The 25,459-nt window shown below is 36.5% G+C and overlaps 1 protein-coding gene across 7 annotated transcripts in view; it reads right to left on the reverse strand.

Annotated features, from left to right (window-relative positions):
- The window catches only part of EDEM3 (ER degradation enhancing alpha-mannosidase like protein 3), a 69,236-nt gene that overhangs the window by 42,019 nt on the left and 1,758 nt on the right, over positions 1-25,459 (reverse strand). For all 7 annotated transcript variants that reach the window (XM_032393067.1, XM_032393062.1, XM_032393066.1 and 4 more), the window contains exons 2-6: positions 21,776-21,821; positions 8,350-8,450; positions 7,348-7,387; positions 1,922-2,034; positions 786-939 (exon numbers count right to left, since the gene is read on the reverse strand). In XM_032393067.1, the coding sequence (XP_032248958.1) occupies positions 786-939; positions 1,922-2,034; positions 7,348-7,387; positions 8,350-8,450; positions 21,776-21,821 (454 nt within the window). The remainder of the gene's footprint in view (positions 1-785; positions 940-1,921; positions 2,035-7,347; positions 7,388-8,349; positions 8,451-21,775; positions 21,822-25,459) is intronic.

Here is a 25,459-nt window from a genome sequence, read left to right on the forward strand (position 1 = left end):
GTTTTCACCTAGTTTGAACCCTTCCCTCCCCTTTATTCTCCCCCACATTACATCCTTTAAGGCTCTGTTTGCATCTAATTCTCCTACTGTTTTCTAAAACACCTCCTTTTGGGCGCCTGGGTGGCTCAGTTGGTTAGGCGACTGCCTTCGACTCAGGTCATGATCCTGGAGTCCTGGGATCGAGTTCCGCATCAGGCTCCCTGCTCAGCGGGGAGTCTGCTTCTCCCTCTGACACTCCCCCCTCTCATGCTCTATCTCATTCTCTCTCTCAAATAAACAAAATCTTAAAAAAATAAAAAAAATAAAGAAATAAAACACCTCCTTTTGAGGCTCTAAGATTTCATCACACCACAGCTACTACTGTGTGGTCCTCCTCCTGAGTCTCTGAACACTCTCTTTCCCACCGCTCTACTTCCTCCTTATCCCCCTCTGTCCTGTGTTCTCTCCATATCCTCCTCTGGAGAGCCAGCACCCACTCTCACTGTTTCACCTGTATCTTCTGCACAAATAATTCTGTGCCCAAATTCTAGTCTGGCATCTGTCTCTTCCTTCTGCAGCATAACCTCATCTGTTACACAGTGACACATAAAAGCCTTGAATGAATCTAAACTCTCCTACCACTCAAATGCAAAACTGAAATGTCAATATAAATGTTTTATATAGCTAAGAAACATTTTTCTTCAGCCTCAAGCAGGTGATGAACAACGGCTCCAATTACAAAAATTCATTTTTTTAAGACAGCAAAGAAGTACAGAAAGACTGCCATATTTTTCAGAATTACTTACTCTTGGATAAGGAAGGCCACTGGTAGTATTGAAAGCTGGTAAAAGTTTGTAACCCAATTGCTTTGCCATTTGGAGAAGTTCATCATTGTACCACTGCATGTACTCGCCTTTTTCTTTCAGCATGATTGCCAATGAGTGTCCACCCAAAAGACCCCTACAATCATAGAGATGAAACATTATCCACTTCTTACAGATACTTAAAAGTCACCACCTCAAAAAGATGTGGGTATCTTGTTATCAACAATTTAGCACACATAAGGAAAGACCTCAGAAGAACTTTTTTTTTTTTACCTAACTCTGGCTATGCATTTTATGGCAAAACACAGACAGTACAAAAAAGTTTTAGATATTCTATCTGCTGTAAAGTGTTTGGCATTCTCAAATACCTTAAAATTTCTTAAAGCAGATCCTTAAAAAAAAAAAAAAAAAAAGAATATCCTAGAAATCACTTATTTTAAGAAACTTGATATTTGATTCTAACAACTTTTAAATTTAACTTAATGATATCATCATGTAATCTTTAACTCTTACAGTATAACATTAAAAAAATCTCCCCAACGTTGTATTAAATAGATTAACAAACTCTGTGAAAAGCCACATAAATATTTCCTAAACTGAAAAAGACTCACTTTACCTGTCTGACAAAGGAAATGTGTTACAATAACATAAAAGTAACCATTAAATATAAAAATTTAATAATGTTGAAACTTGAATTAATAAATCCCGTAATTCAATATTTTTAAATGTCCTGAGAGCATTTCAAACTGTTTAGTTGAGAGGTAGTATTATACATTTAATTTCATTTGGCCTGAAGAGGTGCTGGCTAAGTAAGATTAGAAAACTATGTAAACTAGCAAAAAACCTGAGATACAGCTAATATGCAAATGTTCAACCTCTAATCCTTTTTAAACAATACATGGGATTACCTTTGATTTGAATCTGCAACTATTTCCAAAGTCTGCTGCTGTCTGTGCCTCATACAATGCAAGGTCATCCCACAGCCTCTGTTTCATAGTATCCCAACTTTTATCTTTTAAACATAAGAAATATCTTGCTTTATTACCATCAAGAAATAAACAGTTTACCCTAGGCTTTTCTGTTATTAAAATTATACCTTTAGTGTCTTACATACTTACCCAAGAACTCTGATGTTTGTTTCAAAGACTGATACAACTACATCATTATCTAAATTAACATCTCTTAAAACTTTTCTCACCGCATCTTCAAATTCTTTAGTTTTATTTAATACCTAGGAGAAGAAAATTATGAAAATAAAGTTCTTTTCCACCAAGTCAAAAAGAAATAGTGTTACAATGAACTAGTAAATGCAAGTTAATACATTAAGACTCTAAAAAGTGACACATACAAAATGTTTCCCTTAAGCCTCCGATGAAAACGTGGTATCTAAAACCCCCCAAAATTAAATGCCTACATTATACGGAATCTTTATATATTTCTCTTTTAGATACATGGAAATCATTAAGACTTTAAAACAATCATCATCGGAACTGTTAACTGGTTTCTTAATATATAACCCATGACCTAGAGCTACATGAGCTGAGCTCTACCAGGATTTGGTTTCCAAGTCAAAACAACACAAAAACCATCTTATTCACCAAACATTATTTTAAAGGTTGCTTACTCTCAAAAGAGAGCACATCCTTCAGAGAATGACTGACTGATCCTAAACCACACACAACCTGCCATCTTTACCCGTGGATGCCCTGACCCCTAATTAAGGAGGAGTATAATGTTGTAATCAAGAGCAAGCCCTGTTTTGAACTCTGTTTCTTTCACTCACTACCTGTGTAATCTTGGTCAAGTGACTTCCATCTCTGAGCCTCTTCCCTCATCTATAAAAAGAAGAAATATCTACTCTTATAGGATTGTTTTCTTAAATGAGGTAATACATGTAAAGTATTTTCAGTAGAGTGCCTGACTTAGTAAGTGCTTCATATCATTACTGTTATTATTATTACCATGGGGGTCTAGAATCCTGACTAGGTTAAGAATTCTGTGGATTCTTGCAATCAGTTCCATGAAGGGGCCAATGCATTACATAGTTGCTTTGATTTTTCAGTCAAAATCAAGGCTGTGTCAGAAAGCTCTCTTGCTCAACTACTGACCCCAACAGTTAAAACCAGAAATAGACAAGACCACTTAACTCATGCTCTAGCTACAACCCATTGTGCTTACTGCTTATCACACTTTCTTGAGTCATTGACAAGACATTTTACAGGGACCAGAACATTCCAACTGCCAGACCAGAACAGCCCTGATACCAATGGAATGCCTAGAAGACCACACCCTACATGTCCCCTTCCCTGCCCATGATCATGGGCTGAACACCTTCCGACACCCCAACCCCAGCCCATGATCACGCCCTCTGCCTGCTCTCTTGTACATACTCCTACTCCCCCACCTCTCCTTATAAAACTCTAGGTGTCCACCGTGTCTGTGGAGAGGTCGGTTGTTAAGGCCTGTGCCTGCCACCTCCCCCAGCTGCCAGCACCTGAAATAAATCTCTCCCCTTCTCTTTTCCAAATCCTCCTCTCTTGAGTTACTGGCTTCTCTTGCCACAAGTTTACCTGCGTCTGTTAAACAACCAGTAGTGGCACACCCAGCCAGGAGCTATGCTTCTGACTGTCCAGCTCCCTCAGCATTCCCAGGGAGGGAGCAGTTGGCCGAGGCAGTGTGCCAGGCCTTACCTGTTCATTTCCTGAGTTAGCAGTTGTGATAGATTGTTCGGTAACAGCTGCATAATTACATGTTATTTAGACCACAGATCCATTAAAAGTAGTTCTCCTTTACTTGATTGTTTAATCTTTTTGTTTGATAATATTTTATAGTGCTTTTTCACTTGCTTTCTTTAAAGATTCTAATTTAGGTACAGAACATTCCATAAGAATATCTGACTAAAATTCAAGTAAAAGTAAAATTTAAGGTAAGTCCTGAGTAAAATATACTATCAAGCCTGCCTTTAAATTGACTGCTTTTCCTTGTCAACCTCGAAATCCATGTCAATTCTGCAGCAACAAGTGCAGATGTATACAGCCCTGAATCACTTTTAGAATGAAACACAACTGTGCTACTCCCAACTCACCTACACATACACTTTTTAGTATCATTTTGTTAATGTTATTCTTCTTCCTAGGTCTATCTCCTGAGAATTACTCCCAAAAATTATACCAATGTTATTTGTTTCAAAGGAGAATAAAAGTGGAAAGAGTTCTCTTTGTCCATAATTAGTGAGAAAATTCATTCCAACTGCTCTATTACTTAATAAGATTTTTAAGCTCCTAGCGGATAGCAAAGATGAATTCAGGTCTCTTCCTTTCCCTCATCATCTTTAATTTGTTTTGATATCTTCCTTTCTACAGATTTCATGGTAATGTAGAATATAAAGATAAATTTAAATTTAGTTCTTGGCTTCATTATATCAATAAAAACTAGATGGCTAGAATGAGGAACAACAGATTAAATTTAAAGACCAAACTATGACAACAGAAATTCTACTTAACATATTATGGTATGACCAAAATAAAAACAGTAGAGTTGCATGTACTGTCACACGTGATATGGTCTATTAATATTTTCAAATAAATCAAAAAATAAAGAAATAATCACAAAGTAAAGGCAATGTAAATTAGAAATATTAATAAGTGTGGGGCGCCTGGGTGGCTCAATTGGTTAAGCGTCTGCCTTTGGCTCAAGTCATGATCCCAGGGTCCTGGGATTGAGCCCTGCATCGGGCTCCCTGTTCAGCGGGAAGCCTGCTTCTCCCTCTCCCACTCCCCCTGCTTGTGTCCCCTCTCACGCTGTGTCTCTGTCAAATAAATAAATAAAAATATTTAAGAAAAAAAGAAATATTAATAAGTATATTAATAAAATGTACCAAAACAATTCCTTAAATGTAGGAAAAATATTTCTAAACTAATTCCTCTGTTTAAATTAAAAAGAAAATGTTTAAAATAGGAATAAAAATTCAAAGTGAATTTTTATGTTTCAAAGTTATGATGATATATAAGTTACTTAGGTTATTCCTACTTGAAGAGACTAAATTTTTTTTTCTTTTTTTTTTATTGTTATGTTAATCCCCATACATTACATCATTAGTTTTAGATATAGTGTTCCATGATTCATTGTTTGTGCATAACACCAGTGCTCCATGCAGAACGTGCCCTCCTCAATACCCATCACCAGGCTAACCCATCCCCCCAACCCCCTCCCCTCTAGAACCCTCAGTTTGTTTTTCAGAGTCCATTGTGAAGAGACTAAAATTTAAAGAGTTTATAAAGTATCTTTTTTTTTAAATGTAAGACTTTATCAATCTTTCTTAACTCTTCTTGAGGGTAACTTCAACAAATAGGAGTTACTTATCTGAATCTGAACCAAAGATCAGTAAGAAATAATACCTTATAGTTCATAGGAAACTTAGATATCTAGTCTAGGCCCTTCTGAGGTGAAAACAGGAGCCCAGAGAAGTTAATTAATTTGACCAAGGTTACACATATCAGTATTATGTGATCACTTCTTGTCACTACCTGCCACAAGGAGCCAGAACTCAAGTTTATACCACACATTATGGAGAATATGGTCTGCTAACCAGCAATAGCAGCACCACCAAGTGGCAGCTTATTAGAAACACAGATTCTTGGAACCTACCTTCAGTTTATTGGATCAGAATCTGCATTTTAGCAAGATCCCTAGGTGACTTGCAATACATTGAAGTTTAAAAAGCACTGCATCATTATACAGTATTTCTCAAACTTTAGCATGCATCAGAATCATCTGGAAGCTTGTTAAAAAACAGACTGCTGGGCCTCCCTCCCAGACTGTCTGATTTAGCATGTCTGGGATGAGGCGCTAGAATTTTGCATTTCTAACAAGCTGTCCGGTGCTGCTGCTGCTGGTCCTGGGATCATATTCCGCGAATCAGTGCCAAGTATACAAATGGTAAAACCTGAAAGATAGAACCTTTGTAATAATTAATGGCTACTCAATTAGAAGCCAACAGATTTCTAAATTTAGGAGTTATGCAGCCTGAAACTACCTTTTTCCCCGTCATTTCTGATAAGATTTTTAAAAGCATATGATATCCGAGGTCCATGTTCAAGAAAACCAACTTACAGGGAGATGATGGGGAATTTGCTATCTGGAAGGATAAAGCCAAGCTGACAGAATGAGAAACAAAGTTAAGTTCACCTATGGTCTTTCCTAATACACAACTACTGCTCCTCACTTACTCCCCCATGTCAAAGTAGACCTGGGGAGTATAACCCAGCTACAGCTGTAAGTACACCACTTGGTTTCTCCCAGGCTGGCCATCTGTGCCTCCCAGCATATTTTGTTCACCTTTGTCTTTTATTTGAGAGGAAGCCCTAGTATAGCAGAACACGTAGGACCACTAAACCAAAAATAAGGCATACAAATATTCTCTCATTCTCACAGTCATGATAATAGAGTTCCCACAGTCCTTTAATCTCTGAAAAACGGAGTCAACATTTGAAACCCTGACCCAACTGTAAAAGTTGTAAACAACGGCAGTCCTCACAACAAAAAGGTATTCTCAACCAAGGCGGCACTCTATAGACAAAGAGAAGCTTTAAAGGCATAAATAATAATGCGCAGCCCCACTCCAGAATAATTAAATCAGAGTAACTTGGGAGACGGGGATATTTTTTAAAACTTCATAGGCCATCCTCCTAAGACACTGGTATAGAAGGAAGGAGGGAAGAGAAGGGAATAGGAAAGGAAAGGAAAAGAAAAAGAAAATGCCCAGTGAAAAAAAGAACGTGGAAACAACAGTGGGAAGAAAAGCTTAGTTCTGAAAAATTCCTGCCACCCCAAAGATTTTTTTGTTTTGTTTTTTAAAATATTAATCAGTCCTTGAGACATTTACTCAAAGTTGAGACCCAGGTCTTAAGGAAAATTCTGAAACAAGCCTACTTTTATATTGTAAGTGATCTCAAAGTAGAAAATTAGAAAGATACTGTATTTAGAAATCATGACATCTAGAACTGAATCTTTCTCCTCTGCCCTTACAAACCATCCCCCCCCAGAATTAATTAAAATGATTTTGTATCCCATGAGGTCGAAAAGGATTGCCAAGAAGTGATCACTTGGTGCTAAAAATCACTGGTGGGAAAAAATTTTTTAAATGAACATAAGAATTCTAGTTTAACAATTTCAGTATCATTGTGGCATGCCATTCTGGAACAAGAATATCAGTGGTATTTTCTAGAATTAATTTCTTCCAATAGCTTCAACCTCCTTGTATAATGGGGAAACAACCTTCCTGATTAAAAGTGCCATCACATAAGTTAACATGCCTATAAATTATTTCAATATCTCCATGATTTCTGCATACTTTCACTTGATATTCACATGACATAATCAACTCAATAGTGTGAAATAACTATTTAGAAGCAAAGCTCAGAACACCTTAAATTCTGAAAACTTCTACTTCAGACTTACTGCGTAATGACTGTATTCATAATATTTTGAGTGTACAAATTATGAAATTTATAAAATAAGTAAATTCAAGAGGAATCAAACTTACCACAAGAGTGTCCAAAGAATCAATCAGTGTCAGGGAAAATCTAAGAAACAAGTATAATGAGATACAAACCATTAGAATTCTGAATTTTATCCATGAATGTATAAGCAGATGTATCTATGCCTTATTGACTGGTAGTTTCTATTAGCTAGTACTTCCATGCATCTATAGTACAATGTAACCTAGAAAGCACTGAAGGCACCTGAAAAGGCTTAACATGACGTTTAATATTCAGTGTATCTACATATCTTTCAAAATGAATAGAAAATATATTAACTCTTTTTTAAAGCAAATAAAAATATTAAACTGTCAAGGTGTCTGGGTGGCTCAATCAGTTAAGCATCTGCCTTCAGCTCAGGTCATGATCCCAGGATCCTGGAATCAAGCCCTACATTGGGCTCTCTGTTCAGCAGGGAGTCTGCTTCTCCCTCTCCCTCTGCCCCCCACCCCACCCCCTGCTATATACTCTCTCTCTCAAATAAATAAAATCTTTTTTTTTTTAAAGATTTTATTTATTTATTTGACAGAGAGACAGTGAGAGTAGGAACACAAGCAAGGGGAGTGGGAGAAGGAGAGAGAGAAGCAGGCTTCCCGCTGAGTGGGGAGCCTGATGCGGGGCTCGATCCCAGGACCCTGGGACCATGACCGGAGCTGAAGGCAGACGCTTACCCGACTGAGCCACCCAGGCGCCCCTCAAATAAATAAAATCTTTAAAAAATAAATATAAAAAATACTAAACTATCAACACTTTATAATGTGTCAATGACTTTATATACATTTCAAAAGTTATATTCATCTTAGCAACTTAACTTTTCACTGATCTAAGAGGTAAAATGATTTTTTATAAAAGATAACAGAAGGAAATAAAAGAGTTTAATGTTAATACTTAAAGCAGTCCTTGATATTTAACCAACCCCCAGAAATACAACTGTATGCTGCATCTAGGAAGTCTACGACTTCGGAAGCCTGAGATGCCACACCACCCACTGTGTTAATAATACTCACTTTCCCAAGGCGTCATCAACATCACCCCGACTTGGCTCCTGGCCTCTAACACGACCTCTACAGGTTAAAGGCATGAGTTCATCAGCTGGGTAAGCATGTTCCTGCAAGGAAAATTATAGTGAGTCACTGAGGAAAATAAGAGAAAGCAAACATCACCTAGGACACACCTTCTTGCAGTTATTTTTAAAAAAGTAAGATGGAAGTTAGAAGTTCTACTATTCTTAGTCTATGGGATCTTTTTTTAAAAATTTAGTTATCATGTGGGGCGCCTGGGTGGCTCAGTTGTTAAGTGTCTGCCTTCAGCTCAGGTCATGGTCCCAGGGTCCTGGGATCGAGCCCCACATCGGGCTCCCTGCTTGGCGGGAAGCCTGCTTCTCCCTCTCCCATTCCCCCTGCTTGTGTTCCTGCTCTCGCTATCTCTCTCTCTCTCTGTCAAATAAATAAATAAATAAAATCTTTTTTTTTTAATTTATAGTGTAATACATGCTTAAGAAAAAAATACTAAAAAATATCTTTAAAAATCTGATAATCTGCTTCCGCTCCACCAAATCTCACTCCTCAAAGGTAACTACTGTTAAGACTGGCATTTATGCTTCCAAATTTATCCACATACATTAAAATACAGGCACATACATAATTTACATTTTATTTACAAACAGGTGCTCATGCCATATGCACACATTGCTCTAAAATTTGTTTACTTAAATCACAATGGGGTTTTTCCATGTTAGAATTTTATAAATGTATTTTTTTAACAAAAAGTGATCATTTACTATTAGCTAATATTACTGAGTACTTACATTCTAAGCACTGTTCTATACAGTTTAGTTCATTTAATTATCACACCTCCGAAACAGATTCAATTATCCCTATTTTACAGATGAGAAAATTGAGGCCAGAGAAGTTAAGTAAGTCCAGACATGCAACTAGTAAATAATGAATCCAGAATTTAAGCCTGGCAACCTGACTCTAGAGCCCATGATCCTTCATGGTACCTGCTCCTCACAGTATTCCAAAGTATGGATACACTAAAATTTATTCATTTATTCCTCTATTGAGGAACGCATAAATTGAACTCAATTTCTCACTAAACAATGCTACAATGAACATCTATATGCATATATCTTTTGTACATATGCTTGTATTTCTGTAGATTAAATCCCTAGAAATAGACCCAATGGGCCAAAGGTATGGATATTTAATTTCTGATAACTATCAAACTGAAGACACTAACTTACATCCCTACAATACTCTAACACAGGAGATGACCAATGATTTATATTTTGCCAATCTCCTGAGTAAAAAATGGTATCTCAAGTTTTATTATTAATGAGGATAAACATCTTTTTGTATTAGTCATTGCTATTTTTTTGAAACGTCTGTTTATATGTTTTGTCCATTTTCTATTGGTTGTCTTATTGGCCAAGACACTCTATATATTGTGTTTGTTTTATATAGTAAATATATTTCTCCTGTCTTTTGTTAATCTTTCAACTTTGTTTTGGTGCTTTTTACTTTAAGCTTTTTTTTTTTTTTAAGATTTTATTTATTTATTTGACAGAGAGAGAGAGAGAGAGTGAGAGCAGGAGGGAGAAGCAGGCTTCCCGCTGAGCAGGGAGCCTGACGCGGGGCTCGATCCCAGCACCCTGGGATCAATGACCCGAGCCGAAGGCAGACGCTTAACGACTGAGCCACCGAGGCACCCCTACTTTAAGCTTTAAATATGTAGTTAAGTCTATCAGTCTCTTCCTTTATGGTTTCTAGATTTCAGGCATGGTTAAGAAGGCTATCTTGAGCCTCTGAAAACAGCACTCTTTTTTTTTTTATGTCTACAGATTTACTCCATCTGGAATCTAATTTTCTTTATGATGTAAAATAGGGATATAACTGTGTTTGCCCCCCAAAACAGCCAATTTTCTAAATGCCACTTTTTAAATAACCCATCCTCTCCCTAATTGCTTGAAATGAAGCTTTATTAGTTCAAAATTGTCTACATATGTTTCTGTAGCCTCAATTTTGTTCTATAGACCCATCTGCTTGACAGACTTACTTCCTACTCCTACTGCCCTACAGACCTATTTCCTGCTCCAAACTGTTATCTTAATTATTCTATCTTTGCACCATACCTTGCTGCTTAGTACAGCAACTCACTCCCCCCAGTTATTTTTCTTCAAAATTTTCTTAACTACATTTTCAAATTTACCTCTCCAGATAACTTTATATTTTCTTTAAAATTCCATTGAAATTTTAATTGGAAGAGCCTACTTTGGGGAGAATTGACATCATTACCAACTGAGTCTTCCCATCTAAGAATGTAGTATATCACTACATTAATTCATATCTTCTTTTATGAATTTGGTTTCCTTCTATAGGTCTCACACATTTCTTAATAGTTATTAAAAGGAATTTTACAGTTTGGGATATTATTTTGAGTGGAATTTTCTTTTAAAGATTTATTTATGAGAGAGAGAGCGCGCGCGCACGTGCACACACATGGGGGGAGGGGCAGAGGGAGAAGGAGAGGGGAAGCAGACTTCCTACTGAGCACAGAGCCCTCTGCCAGGCTCGATGCAGGGCTCAATCTCACGACCCTGGGATCATGACCTGAGTGAAACCAAGAGCTGGATGCTTAACTGAGCCACCCAGGGGCCCCTGGAATTCTTTTTTTTTTTTTTTTTTTTAAAGAATGACCATGACAGAGTATTTCTAATCCAGATAATAATGAAACACATGCAAAAATCTTCCCTCCTATTCATTACAAATACACAGAAATGCTGTATCAGTGTCAAATTATTTTAAATACATAGCTGAGCTTAAGAACAAGAAAAAATTCTCAAGTACCAAAAGTGAATAATGGAGTACAGATGATGAAGCTGTGGTGACCCTGACATGGGCATTAGAAATAAAGATAGACTTCAGGGGAATTATGTTAATGCCCAAAGGGTATGAGAGTTGATGTTATTGGTCTTGCATACATGGCCATAAGCCAGAAAAGTAGGTTCTTTAAGTTGGATAGTTGGCTTCAGTGAAACTGGACTGGAACATCCCCACCTACTGGCTATAGGTCTTAACAGAAAAGGACAGAAACAAGAAAGACCTGCTGAACTTCGTATTTTCTTCACTAGGGGAGAATCCCTAAAAGATACCTCTAAAATTAATTATATGATTATGAGAAACACTTAGAGATTAGAATCATTGTGCTTATATATTTCAACTTCAGACAATATTCACTGACTCCCTGTCAAGAATAATAAGATTAATACACTCACATTGTTCCCCATTCAACTTAAGATTTTTGTCAATTATGTTATTATAGACAGTCTTCACTCTGCCTGGCTTTGCTATATACAAGTTTTTACAATCTAGTTAAATAAACCCTCAACAACACGGCTGTGTATTAACTGCAAGTAAGTGCATAAAATACAAACTTCGGAGCCAGCTCTTCAATCCACAAGTTAGTACGTAAATAACCGACGCTCATCATGCTCAGTGATCAATCACATCACTTCTTTCGAAGTCTGTCAGTGGTTTGATCACCATGTGTCTAGTTTTTAGTTCATACACAGCAAGCGTGTAGTTGTCTCCCTGTCAGCCTGTGATAATCACATATGACAGTGTGACAATTTACAAGGATGGATAATCGGAAGAGGAAATCAGCCAACAAGGATGAAAGTTCAGCGAAGAAATGAAAAATGAGGATACTGAAAGTGCAAGTCAAACCGAACATAAACAGCGTACAGAAGAGCTGGCCAGGGACTACTGACAACACTGACACTCAGAGGCTGCAGATGCGCAGCTATAGGAACTGAGTGAGGGCCGAATTAGCTACACAGATGAAGAAAGTGGTTGCCACATAAAGGGTGAAGATGTCACAAAGGAACCGATACCTGCAAAAGACTTCCCATTAAAGGAATTCCCAGAGGTATTTCAGGATACAGAGGGAAAGGGGTACAATTTTTTCAGCTGATCCAAATTTTGAAAGGAGGATGACAATTCACTGACGCATAGAAAAGATGCGTGCTGGTATCTTAGGTTATGCAACTGAGGTGAAGGCAAGGGAGGCAAGACTATTCGATCTTAATGAGTTTTTGCAAAGAAGTAACACTTTAATTTTCCGAAAGTCTTTACTATTTTGAATATTAGTTTTGCTATTTTAAAATCTCCTCTGTACATTTATAACCATCAGAAAGAGAATTTTCAATGTTTTGACAAAGATTTTAAAAGGTTTGTAACATTTGTATTCTGCTCTGGAACCCTAATTCCCACAGTTGCTAGTATTAGGATTTTACTTAAGTAGAGTCGACACACACCATTTTTCTAATGGCTTCTCCATTCCTGACTTTTTATTTTGATTCAGCTGTTGGTTGCCTGGACTTGTCCTCAGGTACGTTTTTGTTTCTTGGCTTTTGTTTGTTTTTTTTTTTTTAAGATTTTATTTATTTATTTAATAGAGAGAGACAAAGCGAGAGAAGGAACACAAGCAGGGGGAGTGGGAGAGGGAGAAGCAGGCTTCCCGCTGAGCAGGGAGCCCGATGCGGGGCTCGATCCCAGGACCCTGGGATCATGACCTGAGCCGAAGGCAGACGCTTAGTGACTGAGCCACCCAGGCGCCCCTGTTTCTTGGTTTTAAGAGTGTCATCAGTATTGTTATTTCTCTGGTATCCTTGGGTGAGGATGTCTCTTGTCTTACACTTGAAAAATAAAATGAATGTTTATAAAATGCTTGAGACATGTTTTCTTTCCTTCAGAAATTTGAGGCTACTGTTCCACAACCTCTTGCATTCACTGAGTATCATTATGGCAAAGTTTCTAAGACTAGTCTGATCCTTCGTACCTCGAATGACTTGTACCTCCTATACCTGTATGTTCCTATGATTCTTAATTCTTGAAGTTCAGCAGAAATACTCCCAATTCCATGCCCAGCTCTATCCTACTGCCTCTTACTAACCTCAATTATCTATATGCCAAACCCACAGCACATTAGCAGCAGAAAAATAGAATAGAGGACAGGTACACTAAACACATGGCCAAACAGAAAAGGAAAGATAAAAAAATAATAATAATAAAGTAGGCTAAAGAATACAAAAAGCACTGAAGACTGCAACCCTTCAGATATTTAAAAAAGTTCGGTGCTACATAATGATTCATTTCCTGAGGAAAGGATTCCAGACAACTGTTTATACTATAATTAGAATCCACACGCAGCTACCAAATTCTGAATTGAACATACTGTCATTTTAGTATTATATACAATAAGTTCCTAACTTCTATTTCAGTGTTAATTCCAATAGATCTGTGATTTCCCAGAATGCATGCTATTTTTTATTGCTTAAGTTTTATATTTAACACATCTAAACAACACTTAGAAGTAATTCAAAAAAGGTGATATTTTTTCAACTTGCTGATGTATTTTGAAACTTTGAAACTTTGTAAGATATCATTCAAATGTTAATTTGATTGTAAAGAATTCCTTACTATCTAAATCACCACCGCTTAGAACACTTTATACTATTTTCCAGGGTTTTGCAAAAACATACACATGCACAAACACCTCTATCTGAAATTAAATATGAAACTCAAACCCTAGGCTTATCTAGGTAAGAAAAATATTAGTAACAATTACAAACAGAATAATCAAATAAGGCAACTTTGAACAAGATGTAAAAATGTTTTATGCTCTGTTACTTCAAGATTAAGGATAAAACAAAACTACAGCCTTTTCTTTGGGTTAACCACAAAGTGAACTACAGTTGGTTTGCATAAATCTGGAGCAATGCCTACGTGGCAAATAAACAGCCATATTACACTTCAAATATCCTGTCTATTTGAGGTACAGTAAAACTTTCTCTTCACAATGTATTGCCAGAACAAGGGATAAGTAATTCATATTGCTATGACTCAGAACCACAAAACACATTTAATAATTATCACTCAGAAATAAAACTCAGGTGATAAAAAGAGTCCTATACAAATTAAGTAGAACATGTGCCTAGCTTAAAGCAAGAGCAAATGCATAAAACAACAGAGCAGACTCCTATTTCTGGTAGAAATTGACACTATGATTCTAAAATTTACACAGAAATGCAAAGAACCGGGGCATCTGCAGTGGCTCAGTAGGTTAAGCCTCTACCTTTGCCTCAGGTCATGATCTCAGGGTCCTGGGATGGAACCCCATGTCGGGCTCCCTGCTCAGTGGGGAGTCTGCTTCTCCCTCTCCCTCTGCCCCTGTGCCCCTCCTCCCTACACATGTGCGCATGTCACGTGTGCACACCCGCTAATAAAATCTTAAAAAAAAAAAGAAATGCAAAGAACCTAGAATATCAAAAACAATTTTGAAAAAGAACAATGCTGAAAGACTTACACTGCCTGATTTCACAACTTAATATCACACTTAAGACAGTGTGATATTAGTACACATATAGATATTCAGATCAATGGGGAAAAAAATACAGTCTAGAAACAGACCCATGCATAGATGATTAACTAATTTTACACAGATACCAAAGTAATTCAGTGGTAAAAGGATATTCTTTTCAACAAATAGTGCTGGAATAGTTGGTATCCACATAGAAAAAAATATAAATCAACCTTTACCTCATTCTATATACAAACATTAACACAAAATGAGTGATGATCTAAATGAACAGGCTAAGATTATAAAACACCTAGAAGAAAACAAGAAAACATTTGTGGCCTGGGCTAGGGAAATATTTTTTAGGTAGTATATAAAAGATAGGAATCATAAAAAAGGATAAATTGGATTTGATCACAATTTAAAACATTTGCCTTCAAAAGACACTGTTAAGAAAATTAGAAGGCAAAGCACAGATAGGGAGAAAATCTCTGTGATATGTGATATATGTGATTAAGGACTGATATCCAGAATATATAACTCTTATGACTCAGCAATAACAGGACAAATGACCTGATTTTAAAATAGACAAGAGATTTGAGCAGGCTTCACTAAAAAGAAGATATACAAGCACAAAGAAAGATTTTCAACATCACCAATTATTGGGATAGTCAAATTAAAGTCACAACAAAATGCCATTATATACCAATTAGAATAGCTAAAATTAAAAAGACCAAAATACTAAGTACTGGAGCAGATGTGGCATAACTGAAACTCATACATTGCTGGTGTGGAATACAAAATGTTACAGACACTTTAGGGAAGTTTTGCAGTTCCTTATAAACTTATCCTTCCCATATAACCTAACAATCCCATTCCTAGTTCGGAAATATATGAAAATGTATGTCCATGTAAAAATCTGCATTCACAGCAAATTTTCACAGCAGTCTTTTTAATAATAGCCAAAGACCAGAAACAAGCCAAATACTTACCAATTGGCAAATGGATAAATAAATTGTGTTCTATCAAATCAACTGAATACTACTAAGCAATAAATAGGAACTACAATATATCCAACAACATGGCTAAAATCTCAAAACCATCATATTAAACATAAGAATCTGAATCAAAAAAGACTACATACTGTATGATGCCATTTATATGAAATCCTAAAAAGGAAAAACTATAGTGCCAAAATCAGATTACAATGGTTGCCAGGGGTCAGAGGTAGGGAAAAGCAACTGACTGCTACAGAGCATGAGGAAGCATTTTGATGGAAAAGCATGTCATGACTGTGGTGGTAGTTAAACAAATGGAAACAACTGTCAAAATTCAGAATTGTGCACTTAAAATTAAAAATTTCTTTGTCAAGGGGCACCTGGGTGGCTCAGTCATTAAGCATCTGCCTTCGGCTCGGGTCGTGATCCCAGGGTACTGGGATTGAGCCCCGCATCGGGCTCCCTGCTCGGCGGGAAGCCTGCTTCTCCCTCTCCCACTCCCCCTGCTTGTGTTCCTGCTCTCGCTATCTCTCTCTGTCAAATAAATAAATAAAATCTTAAAAAAAAAAAAGTCTTTGTCAATAACCTATACCTAATTAAACAGAAAAACTTTGTTCTACTGAGCTAAAATCCTAAACAGAGTATCAAAGTGTGATAATAATATATTACAAGAGGATACTACACAATTTTTGTCATTTTGGCAAAGTTTTAGGATGCTCTAAAAGTACACACCAAGGAATACTAGTTAAGAAAAGGTAGTCCCACACTCATCCACACAAAAAAAGACACATATAAATTTATAACTTCCCTCCTCCCAGCCATTAGTACCACTTTTTAAATATTTTATTTACAGAATTACTTTTTTTAAAAAAAGATTTTATTTATTTATTTGAGAGAAAGAGAAAAAGAGAGACAGAGAGCATGAGCAAAGAGAGGGGCAGAGGGAGAAGCAGGCTCCTCGCTGAGCAAGGAGCCTGATGCAGGCCTCGATCCCAGGACCCTGGGATCATGACCTGAGCTGAAGGCAGATAGATGCTTAACAGACTGACCCACCCAGGCATGCCCAGAACTACTTTCTGATGAACAATCAAAAAGAAAACATTAGGTACAGAGTTTCAAATGGGGAATATGAAAAAGTTCTGGAGATGGATGGTGATGGTTACACAACATGGTGAATATACTGAATGCCATAGAAATGTTCACTTAAAAATGGTTAAAATGGTAAATTTTATTATATATATATTTATATATATTTTTTACCACAATAAAAGATGTTCAAAGAAAGAACATTAGGGGAAAAAAAGTAATTCTAAGAAAACTTACATAAATCTAGAAATCTATAAGGAAGTTACATTTTCCCTTGGTTTGAATGAGGACTAATCTACTGTTTCTTTGAACTGTGCTCTCACAAAATCAAGCTTAAAAGTGGTTATTAGGTATGATTCTACTAGGTAAAAGAAACTGTGCTTACCAACTCTTTTAAAGTTTATTTGTAACGTTTAACGCTCTACCTTAACAGTTTTTGCTTATAACAGGTTGAGTTGTTTACAGTAACAGGAAAAACATAGGGAGACAAATATCAGGTCAGGAAGCAAAGATCCAAAACAGTTCTGCATTTGGTGGCCGAAATACATGTCATTTTGTCATCTAAATTAATCTGCAAAGTAACCTCAGCACAAATACTAAAAACATACTAACAGAAGCGCTAAAGTGGCTATGGTCTGCGGTTAAATAAGGCCACACAAGAACTGCCAAAACAAACACCTAATTTCATATTATTCGAGGGAAAAAGAAAGCCATCTGTGCAGTTTACTGTGGATAAATTGCAGTATGATCAAGGCCAGAGATTTGTCAAGCATAGTTGTTATAATGTTAATATTTAAGCCAATTAATTGATAAAACCAGAAAACTCCTGGATATAACAAAGGATGGCAGTGTTGGAGTGCCCTACCTAAAGCTGGCAGGGCATTGTTATTGAAAAATAGCACTGGGGCGCCTGGGTGGCTCAGTCCTTAAGCCTCTGCCTTCGGTTCAGGTCATGATCCCAGGGTCCCGCATCAGGCTCCCTGCTCAGCGGGGAGCCTGCTTCTCCCTCTCCCACTCCCCCTGCTTGTGTTCCCTCTCTCGCTGTCTCTCTCTCTGTCAAATAAATAAATAAAATCTTAAAAAAAAAATAGCATTTACAGAACTTGGAGAATCAAAAACAAAAGGTAAGGTGAAAAAATAAGCTCAAAGGGTACATGCCTAGAACAGAAAAGAATGTGTTTTAAAGAAGTTGTATGTACAATCCAAGGAACGAGTTCTGAGTTAAGAGCCTAGATGAAGCTTAGGAGGGCAATTTCAATCTCAGGCAGAAAATGAATAATAACAGCAGCAGTAAACTCTTATACAGTGCTTCCTATTTGCTGGACACTAGTTCCACACACTTGAATTATATTAACTTGTTCAATCCTTACAACAGCAGTGTGGGGCAGGCAAACCATTTTTGAGAGATGAGGAAACAGGTTCAGGGAGATTAGGTAACTTTCTCATTGCAACCCAGCTGGTAGGTGGCACAGCTAGCTCAGGGTGTCCTGTTCCATTTCCAGACTTCTTGCTTGCTCTTAATATTATATTGCCATCTTTGGAAAACCACTGTTCTCCTAGGAACCAAGAAAGTTAAAAGGAATTGCTCTAAATGTACACTAGAATGGAGAGTAATATTAAGAAGGACTAGTGAGAAATTAAAAGCTTTCAACACTTATTAAAAGCCCACCATGTGCCAGGTATTTACATTTCAGCATAGTAGGCAACCGACTACAAGAAAAGAAGCAGACGTCTGTAAAGATCCCAGAACTCACCATAAACTTGTATCTTTCATGAAGTTTGTTAAATGATTTCTTTGAATTTAAAAGGCAAAGATATATCATAATAATCAAATGCAAAAAAATCACTATTTGATTACACCTTCACAAGAATTCAATTCAGTTCTTTTAAAAAAATTTATTTTTTTTTTAAAGATTTTATTTATTTCAAGAGACAGAGAGAAAGAGAGCACAAGCAGGGGGAGAGGTAGAGACAGAAGGGGAGAGAGAGAACCTTCAGCAGACCCCACACTCAGCACGAAGCCCCACACAGGGCTTGATCTCATGACCTGAGCTGAAATCAAGAGTCGGACACTTAACCAACTGAGCCACCCAGGTGCCCCTCTTTAAAAACATTTAATAAGCATTTGTGTACCAGGCATGATTTCAGGCACAAGACATATAAAATATGAATTTATTAAAAATTAAGTAAAATGATCCCTGTTCTCGAGACGCCTGGGTGGCTCAGTCAGTTAAGCGTCTGCCTTCAGCTCAGGTCATGATCTCAGGGTCCTGGGATCCAGTCCCTCCCACAATGGGCTCCTTGCTCAGCAGGAAGCTTGATTCTCCCTCCCTCTGCCTGCCGCTCCCCCTGCTTGTGCTCTCTCTCTGACAAATAAATAAAATTTTTTAAAAATAAAAAATAAAATAAATAAAATGATCCCTGTTCTCAACAATCTTACAAGCTATAACAGCCCTTTACAATTATGTCCATTTTACATAAGATAGTGCTCAAAGGGGTTAAATGATCTCTTTAGGGTCCAAGCTATTAAATAAACATGACAGAATTTGAACTCAAACCCATCTAACTCCAAAACCTATACACTTCTGATCTACAGCAAGCTAATACTGTTTCTCAGTATAGTAACTGGAAAAAAATTTTCAAGTGATTTCAAATAACAAATACAGAGCACCTGGTCTCTGCTTAATATTTTAGAACTGTTTCAGGTTAGTTCGAAACTTGAAAAAGGGAAGTGAGAATTCCAGACTATATTTTGGGTTACAATCTTCACATACTGAGCATAGCACAAGTACATTGCAAGAGTCACTTGTGTTGTAAAATAGTTGAACATTTAAAAATATGTATTGCAGTGGATTGCAGATGGGTGTGGATCCATTGGAAAAATGAAGGGGAGTGTTAATTCCAGGAATTCCCAGTATTGGGGGTTGAAATCCCTCTCCTTTCAATTTTATAGGTAGGGAAGTGTAATACAAAGCTTCTCAACTAGGGTCCAATAAATAGGAACTGGACCAGGAAGTCCTCTGAGAGCTGTTCTCAGCACCTGCTCTGTCATAAATCCATTTACTAAGTGCATTCTATAACAGGAAAAAATGTATTGATAGAACTTTCTGTTGTTTACCTAAAAAGAGATGAGATATTAAAAATACTGTGCTTTAGGGGCGCCTGGGTGGCTCAGTCGGTTAAGCATCTGCCTTCGGCTCAGGTCATGATCCCAGGGTCCTGGGATGGAGCCTGACATTGGGCTCCCTGCTCGGCGGGGAGTCTGTTTCTCTGTCTCCCTTTGTCCCTCCCCGCCCCAAATGAATAAATAAAATCTTTTTTAAATTAATTAATTAATTAAGATACTGTGCTTTACAAAGAGAGGATCCTATTTACAGTGAAATATACTGAACTGATCCAGTTATTTACCTTTTATTCAACTTTGGAAGCAAAAGTATGCATTTATGAGATGGCTCAGGTTTGAGGGTATAGCATGGATCCACTTGGCCACCACAAAACTATTAGCCTAGATCTGTTCAATTATGCTTGGCCCAAATGGAATTAACTAACCAGAGATAAATAATTTTATCAATTACAAAATGAATGCATTAAAAATGAAATTTTAAGGGGCACCAGTGGCACAGTTGGTTAAGCATCTGCCTTCGGCTCAGGTCATGACCTCAGGGTCCTGGGATTGAGTCCTGAGTGGAGTCAGGTTCCCTGCTCAGCAGGGAGTCTGCTTCTCCCTCTCCCTTTGCCCCTCCCCACAACCTGTGTTCTCTCGCTTGCTCTGCTCTGTGTCAAATAAATTTTTTTAAAAACCTTAAAAAAAAAAAAAAAAAAACAGTAAAAGAACACATAAAATGTGTACACTTAGATGTTTATAAAGATGTTAATATATGAAGATAGTTGGGTAATATATAATGAAAAATGGATACAGAGAATCAGCTGAAATATACTTAAAGCAGAATCAATTAAAGTCAGTTCTCTGCCTATATTTTATAGGCTTTCATCATAAAAGAAAATCTGCTGACATATTTTAAAATGTAAAAACATTTTAAAATGTAAAAAACTAAAAACATATTTTAAAATGTAAAAAGTGTAAAAACATATTATAAAATTCATAAGAATTCTCAAAATAATTTGATTACTCTTTTCAAAATTACAGAAATTTACACAGAAAATTTTCTTTGAACTCTAAAATTTGCTGCTAGTTCATCTTTTTAGAAATTAAACATTTTTTTCCTGGAGTCTAAGGTCATTTTATTAAGGGGCATGAGGCAGGGAGAAACAGGCGGCAGCTACAACCCCCCCAGCCCTACCATCCCCTAAGTGGCTCCCTGTACTATGGGGGGATTAAATTTTTAATTGTGGTAAAAAACATGTAACATAAAATTTACCATTTTTAACATTTTTAAGTTTAGCAGCATTAAGTATATTCACTGTTGAGCAAAAGATCTCCATAACTTTTTCATCTTGCAAAACTGAAGGTGCTATTTCATCCCAAGTGAACATTAAGACATTTTAAAACAATACAGATCAGTGTATCTAGAAAGCAGAATATATTCAAATCAAAGCCCACTATGAAGACATAACTTGGACAGAAACTAGGTCATATTTTGTCTCTTTTCAGCAACGGTTTTCTTCGTAGAATATATAAAGCAATATTACAAACAGTATTTTCAATTAAGAGAATTTCCCCAAAGGCTGGAGACATCTTATTCATGTACATCCACAATATCTAGCTATATAAATCACTCACATTGCTGATAGCATCAAAGCAAACTACTTAAATACCAAGTTTCATAATCTAATGCAATTTCGTAGCTATCCAATAAACTCCTCTAAGAACCAATTACCAGAAACACTCTGTTAGCTTACGCTTGTGCTGTTTTTTTTAAAAATTCCATTTAAAAAAATGTGCTATTAATTCAGGTTTCAAAATCTGCAGCTATGTTTATATACTAATCCGCTCACATAAATGATGTGTAAAGATAAGCCTTCTACTTACCATATAGTTACCATAAGCATGATCAAACATTTCCAGTACTTGATTCCTAATTTTAAAAGAGCAGAAATGGAAAAATGTTAAGAACATTCTATTTATTGTTTTTCTAAAAAAGTTAATGCTCCTTCATAAACATATACCAATAAAAAGAAAAGAAAAAATTAGTTAGAAAAGACATAAACAGACTCAAGAATTATACCAGTGTTAGTAGACAAGCTTTCATGAACCACATAGAGCTGGGCCAAACTTTTACTATTCCTAGCAATCTATGTAAAATTCACCTTATGTTTCCCAAGAAAATTGATAAATGATGCATGCCATGCATAGAGAAGGAAATCTGATGCTGAAAAACAATTATCTCTTAACAAAATTATTCAACATATCTGTCTTAAAAGGAAGAATATAGCTGGAGACTCCCAAAAGAAGTAATTATTGTTACTGTTTATTGCTTATACTATATATTCTATCAAGAGAAGGATGGGTATGTAATGGTATGAAATAACAGTACTCTAACAAGCTTCTATCTTTCATTTTAAATCAAATCACTAATGCTTAGTTTAATATATATTTATTAATATATGTTTGTTCACGCTTTCAAAAGATACATTTTGATTTTATGATGTACTCTCTTCTTTAAAAAACTGTCAGAAGTCAAATAAGTAATATTCATCTCTAAAAAGAAGAGATTTGTGTGTTTTCACTATCTGTTTCTTAAAATCCGCAAGATGACTATTTAAAATGGAGATTTCTGATCCCCACACTAGATTTACTAAGTCAAAATCTGTATTGTCTGGACCAACAAATTGGTCTTTCAGTTCAACACTCTCAAGTTTGGGGGCTTGAGGACTATGCGAAAAACTACAAAGTTAATATTATGGTTAGACAAGGCCAAATATCTCAATAATTAGCAAGGGAAAAATAGTTCAACAATCTTCTATTAACACTTACTATTGTTCCCAAAGTTCCAGTCACTAATAGCAAGAATTGAAGAAAGTGTTAGAGAAAATGGCTGGGTATAATTTTATTTTACTTCCTGTTATATTGATTGCAATTGTCATTTTAAAAACTGTAATCATGGATGATGAAATACTGGTAATAATAAAGCTAGCATACAGAAAAGAACTAATTTCCAGATCCTGGCTATAATGACCAGCAAAATCAACTACATTCAAACTTGTAAACTGAATAAAGTCCTGACACACTTTTTATGAATAATCATTTTAAAATAATCATTATAAACAAGATCTTGTCACTTTGCTAAAACATTAATTCTTTACATGTGTACATATATGATAGAATATGGATCAAGTTATCTCAGAAAACTATGGAGTATCTTAAAGAATTCTTCCACACATTTATTAAAATTGCAAATGATAAAGATCTCTCAAATTAGCTAATGAACAACGAAAAACAATGTTAAAATTTTTTCAAGCACTGATATCAATAAATGGAATATGGAAATTCTTCTTTTTCCTTTCACTGAAATGGAATCAACACAAGATTATTGCCAAGAAACAGGAATTCCTTTAACTGGTAATGGCAGTGCCTAGACATGCGCATTACAGATAACATAAGCTTTAACTTGTTAACCCAAACTTCATAAGCATTCAATTTTCATGATTATGAATAAATCACAATTGCATATGAGGACACATAATTTTCCAAACCTTACATTTCTGTAGCATATGACCATCAAATATCATAACACATACTTCAAAGTGGAGATATTTAATATCCAGTTGAACACTCTCCTAGTTAAACCCGTAAGTCCTCACAGTCATATTTAAATACAGAATGGTAGCTTACTCTATTAAACAGAAAAAATGTCTCTATGAAGTTTTATTTCTATTCAGCAAGTGAATAGAAATGTACTGGAAATCAGATTCATAGTTCAAAAATTGTCTTTTTATTTATTTTAAATTAATTTTTATAAGTCAGCTTTTTCTAAAACTACATTGCCTGCCAATGTCCTACAGAAATTGGATGGCTTTATACTTTTTTTTAAATGAAAAGATAACATTAACAACTGCTGTAACATTTAAACCACAAAAACAAAAAACAATGTAATCCAGGAAGAGTAAGACTACATATGACCAAGTAAAAAATTCCATAAACTATAAACTGCAAGCAACTGAGCAACTGCTCACAACTTGTGATAATTCCAGTCTTTATCATCAGTTTGGTTTGGGGGGATAGGAAAAGGGATGGGGCATTTTAGGCTTTTTATCATAAATCATTATTTGGGCTTTTAAAAAATTCACACAGGTAAACCTAATGAATCAGAGTTCAGTTTCCCGAAAATTTCCAAAGGGGAAACCAGCAAGCAATTGTGTATTTGTGGTTTATAGCTCCAGACTATTACTCTCAAAATTTAAACTGACAGTTCAAGCCACTCTGGTTGAACTTTTCCAGTTAAAAATTAATTTTGATGAAAAATGACTTAACTAATGACTTTTTCCAAATAAAAATTTTTAATAAAAAAAAAAAAGAAAAAGAGGAGTGGTAGTCAAATAAGATACTTTCTATCCTTAACAGACTTGAAGCTTCTCTTTCCAAGTCTTAAGAAGTGCAACATAGTAGAGAGAACATCGGCTCTGAGGTCATACAGACCTGGTTTGTTTTTTTGGTTTTTTTTAAAGATTTTATTTATTTATTTGACAGAGACAGACACAGGGAGAGAGGGAACACAAGCAGGGGGAGTGGGAGAGGGAGAAGCAGGCTTCCTGCAGAGCAGGGAGCCCGATGCGGGGCTCGATCTCAGGACTCTGGGATCGTGACCTGAGCCGAAGGCAGACGCTTAACGACTGAGCCACCCAGGTGCCCCCAGACCTGGTTTTGAATACTGACTCCATCACTTACTGAGTTTGAACAAGTTGACCTTGAGTCTCAATTTCCTCACCTGCTTAATGGGGATCACCTCCACCTCATTAACAGGGAGGATTAGAGAGTAAAGTGTAAAGTGCCTGGCACAGAGCAGAGCATTCATTAAAACAGTTATCAATGACACATTAAATTCATAGAGAAAAGTTAAAATACTTATTAAGAGTTTACTGATAATTTTCTTTGGGTAGCTGATTTTTTTCCATCAGGCATCTTTTATTGTTACCTTATTTAAAAACTAATACAATACTCTTGCAATAATTTAAACATAAGGAAGTATATGAAATAAAACCTGATGGTTCCATCTCACCTCCATCCTAACCCAGGAGTAATCATCTTTCCATGTTTTTCTGAACTTAGACAATTTCTTTTCTGCTTTTAAAAGAACATGGGATGGGGCGCCTGGATGGCTCAGTCGTTAAGTGTCTGCCTTCAGCTCAGGTCATGATCCCAGGGTCCTGGGATGGAGCCCCGCATCAGGCTCCCTTCTCCGCAGGAAGCCTGCTTCTCCCTCTCCCGCTCCCCCTGCTTGTGTTCCCTCTCTTTCTGTGTGTCTCTCCCTGTCAAATAAATAAATAAAATCTTTAAAAAAAAAAAAAAAAAAAGGAACATGGGATGGTGGGGCACCTGGGTGGCTCAGTGGGCTAAGTGTCTGCCTTCGGCTCAGGTCATAATCCCGGAGTCCTAGGATCCAGCCCCACATCTCACTCCCTGATCAGCAGGGAGCCTGCTACTCCCTCTGCCCTCCCCCTGCTCATGCTCTCTCTCACTGGCTCTCTCTCTCAAATAAAAATCTTAAAAAAGAGA

Source organism: Phoca vitulina, unplaced genomic scaffold (assembly GCF_004348235.1).
Source record: "Phoca vitulina isolate PV1807 unplaced genomic scaffold, GSC_HSeal_1.0 scaffold71, whole genome shotgun sequence".
Classification (NCBI taxonomy): Eukaryota; Metazoa; Chordata; class Mammalia; order Carnivora; family Phocidae; genus Phoca; species Phoca vitulina.